Source organism: Limulus polyphemus, unplaced genomic scaffold (assembly GCF_000517525.1).
Source record: "Limulus polyphemus unplaced genomic scaffold, Limulus_polyphemus-2.1.2 Scaffold1936, whole genome shotgun sequence".
Classification (NCBI taxonomy): Eukaryota; Metazoa; Arthropoda; class Merostomata; order Xiphosura; family Limulidae; genus Limulus; species Limulus polyphemus.
Window position 1 is genome coordinate 11,088 of NW_013667546.1, and position 3,662 is coordinate 14,749.

The 3,662-nt window shown below is 29.9% G+C and overlaps 1 protein-coding gene across 1 annotated transcript in view; it reads right to left on the reverse strand.

Annotated features, from left to right (window-relative positions):
* Nucleotides 1-3,662, reverse strand: part of LOC106465415 (trifunctional enzyme subunit beta, mitochondrial-like) — a 45,498-nt gene that overhangs the window by 1,540 nt on the left and 40,296 nt on the right. The window contains 2 exon segments of the mRNA XM_013925642.2: nucleotides 3,008-3,038; nucleotides 3,040-3,189. Of these exon segments, the coding sequence (XP_013781096.2) occupies nucleotides 3,008-3,038; nucleotides 3,040-3,189 (181 nt within the window).

Genomic DNA, 3,662 nt, shown 5'->3' on the forward strand with positions numbered 1-3,662 from the left:
TTTACTTCTTTATTTACTGTTCTACATTTTAAGAAAAAATAAGTTTAAGAACTTATTTCTAAATAGTAATAATCTATGTACATATATTATGTATAATAATTGAAATGTGACTGTATTTTACAATATAGTAGTCTAATAAAACACAGCCAAGACAAGTCACATTGTAAAGACTAAAGGTCAGTTTTATATTGGATATGATAAAATGAGAGCACATGTGCTGTCATTGTGACTTCTGTGTTTTAGCCAGGCACGGTTGAAATGTCAATATAATAAAAATAATAAATATATATAAATGTATAATGTTATGAGATTTAAGCTAGTTAGTCTAAATCTTTATGTTTTCATGTTATAATCTGTTGTCATTCTAGAATGAAAGAGGCATAATTGATGTATATATATTTCCTAATTTTTATGGTTACAATAATCATTACTGAAAATATCAGATAAAACATAAAGTGTTTTCTTAAGAAATGTTTGATAACTATCTGGACATTATAAAGACTTTGCATGTAAAATTTTATGATACTTAAAGATATTTTTAACCTTAAAATGAAAATTACTTTGCATGTTGGATAGGCAACATGCGAAAAGAAAAAAAAGGCATGAGAAAAACATTGCTTAACAAACCTTAAGACTTAATAAAAAAATCTGAAATTTTATGTATGAAAGCATTGTAATGTTTACTGATAGTCTGCCAAATTTCATTAACATATGCTTACTAATTTTAGTTATAGCATGAAAATTATAACAAGCACAAAATAGTTACAAGGTTGTTCCCAGGGACTGAGCCTGTAATGAAAAGAGTTGATATTTTGTTTCTTACCCCATTTACTCATCTAATTTTCCATGTAACACAAGCTAAAATGTAACTTCATCTAAGCAGAGGAGAATCATCATTGATAACATGCTGAAAATAGTACACACAAATATCCATGGTTACTTGGCTCTAAAATGATTTCCAAAATTTACAAACATAATGTAAAGGATGCATAATATTTTTTCCATTCTTTTGTTTAACTGGAATTCTTTCAGAATTTCTACAAGTGACCAATCAGGTAACACCTTACAAATCCATCTGCTATTATAGACCACATACCTATGAAACATCTTGACCCCTCACAAACCGTTGTTCAATCCAGACAATAGGCAGTCTATGATGACTATCTTTACACTGTCAAGGTGTTTGATTTATAATCAGGGTATCCGTGGTTTCCTGTAAACTTCTATGAAACATCGGCCATGTGTCTCGGTATTAATCCATAATGTCTAGGAATTGGAGTTTACTTTCTTGTATTGTGAATTGCATCATGTAAGTAGTATTTGGAAGTAGCAATAATAATAAAATTAAACTGATCAATAATTAACCCGATGACTACCGACTACAAGCATTGCCCATAGGTAATGTCGCTCTCATAATATTTTGTACCAAAAATAAATCTAGTTAATGAAATTGTTTGAAATTTGACAAGAACTTTCTTGAAAATATGTAGTTTCAAAAAAATAAAACATCTAGTTTTCCTTTCTTCTACTGTTTTGAATAAAAATTCATTATTTATTGTAGTTATTTGCTCTCAGACTCTGAATACTTCACCCACAAGGTGATTTTTCATGTTAAGTATAAATATACTATTTATTATCGTACACTTTTCACATTTCATTTGCATAATCTCTAGAACTCCCTAAATGAATATCAGAAGTTTTTAAGGTAAATGTTTATATTTTATTTTCCATTTTCTCTACTAAATCGTTAACTCTAGCAATTACCATCAACATTCAGTGCAATGAAATGTTTAAACTTAAGAAACAAAAACATCTTCTTTGGGTCATATGTGTAATTTCACATCTTTAACTTTTCACTTAGTTTATTTTCAACGTTTTATTTTATATTCCTATTCTTCATCATTGATTATTTATGTCCACATATATCAATGTGTGCCCCACATTATCTTTGTCAAAAACTGTTCAGCCTGCAGCAAAATTGTTTGCACTTGCTTAATATATAAAATGCATGCTGAACGAGCAAAAGCATAGAATAAAGTTAAAAAAATCATCAAAACTTTTAAGCATAAATTTTAAAACACAAATAATACATAATTAACTAAAGTATAAAAGTAAACCTAAATGCAATTTAACTGTATATCAAGCTGGTATGTATAAGGCAAAAAAAAAGTAGTGAAGTCCTAGGGATAACATCTCCAAGAATGCAATTAGCAACTGTACACCTTCAATAGTCAAGGTCAATGAGATCATAGAAAACATAGGAGAAATATATTTTGAAATCTACTCTTTGTATTGGTTATAAGCAGGACATTCAAATCTAATTTTCCAATTTTGTGTAGGCTTGGGTCCTGCTGATGGGGGAGAACTTTTACAACACCATCCTTGGAACAAAGTTCTTAGAATTCAACCTAGTTAGTGGTAAACATACAGTATATGTGTGTACTTTGACCATCTGTAATAAGGCAGAAGAGAGTTGAAATGAAAGAAAGTAGAGCTACAACATTTTTAACCACTAGAATATCACATGACAAGAAAACTGAAGTTTTAATTGTTTTTGTTTCAGAGGTTTCTTTTGAAATAAGAAATAAAACTTTGAATTACAACATACTTGATAATGTTAATTTCATTAAACTACATTGATAGTAAAGTGCTTTAATTAAATTCTGAATTTAATTCAGTAACACTTTGTGATATACACAGAAATGAATATAAAGAGTGTGCTAGTAGTCATAGAGTTAAGCATGGTAATTGTATATGACTAACCATGACAATGAGAAATTGTTTTAAAGAATATTATCTTGTATATCAACCTTTTTGTCATCTAGGCCAATTTTTGGTCCAACGTTCAGAACTGAGGTCTCTCTTACTTTTACAGCTATTGTAAGAAACTCAGTTCAACAAGAGTGATTTTTGCTAGTCAGTTCAGGCCAGAGCTGTTACTATAATCCTAAATGTATGTTTTAACTTTCAATATCGCAAAGCTAAACGATTATAATACAAGTGTTACCTGGCACAGTAAGTGGAGTCAAATCCTCCAGTAGACCCTCCCTTCGTTGCCTTGTCAGCCAGTGTGTGAGATCTGAGGGCAAACTCATCCTGCTCTCGACGAGATATACCAAAAGATGCGGCTAACCGGTCCCCAGATTCACCCATTGTTTCATTAGTAGAAAACTCTGCGACTGCTGGAAGCTGTGGAAAACATAATTTTCTGTTACTCATAAAAACATTTAACTTTTCAAAACAACTCTTCATGACACATCCCTAAATAATACAACAGAACTATTTTTTCAATGCTAGTAATATCATTTGAAATTTTTTTTTTAATAATCGATCAAAGCCACATACAGTTTATACTTTTACCATTACAATTTTTAAACGATGGGCATTAACCTTCTCCACATGGGTCATGGATCAAAGGCCATGCCATCACGTTTGTTGACTTGTATTCAAAATCTTATTGAAATACTTTTTCATGAATTTATGTTAGTATGTTTGGTATCAAACTGTAAACTATAATTCAAATATTAGTATTATACATTATTCAATTTCTTAATTTTAAAAGTAAAACAATAGTTAAACATTGATTTTTGTGTGTCACTTGGTATGTTCAATGCAGCACTGGTTCAATTTGATGTTTGTGATGTCAAAATACCAAGTCTATA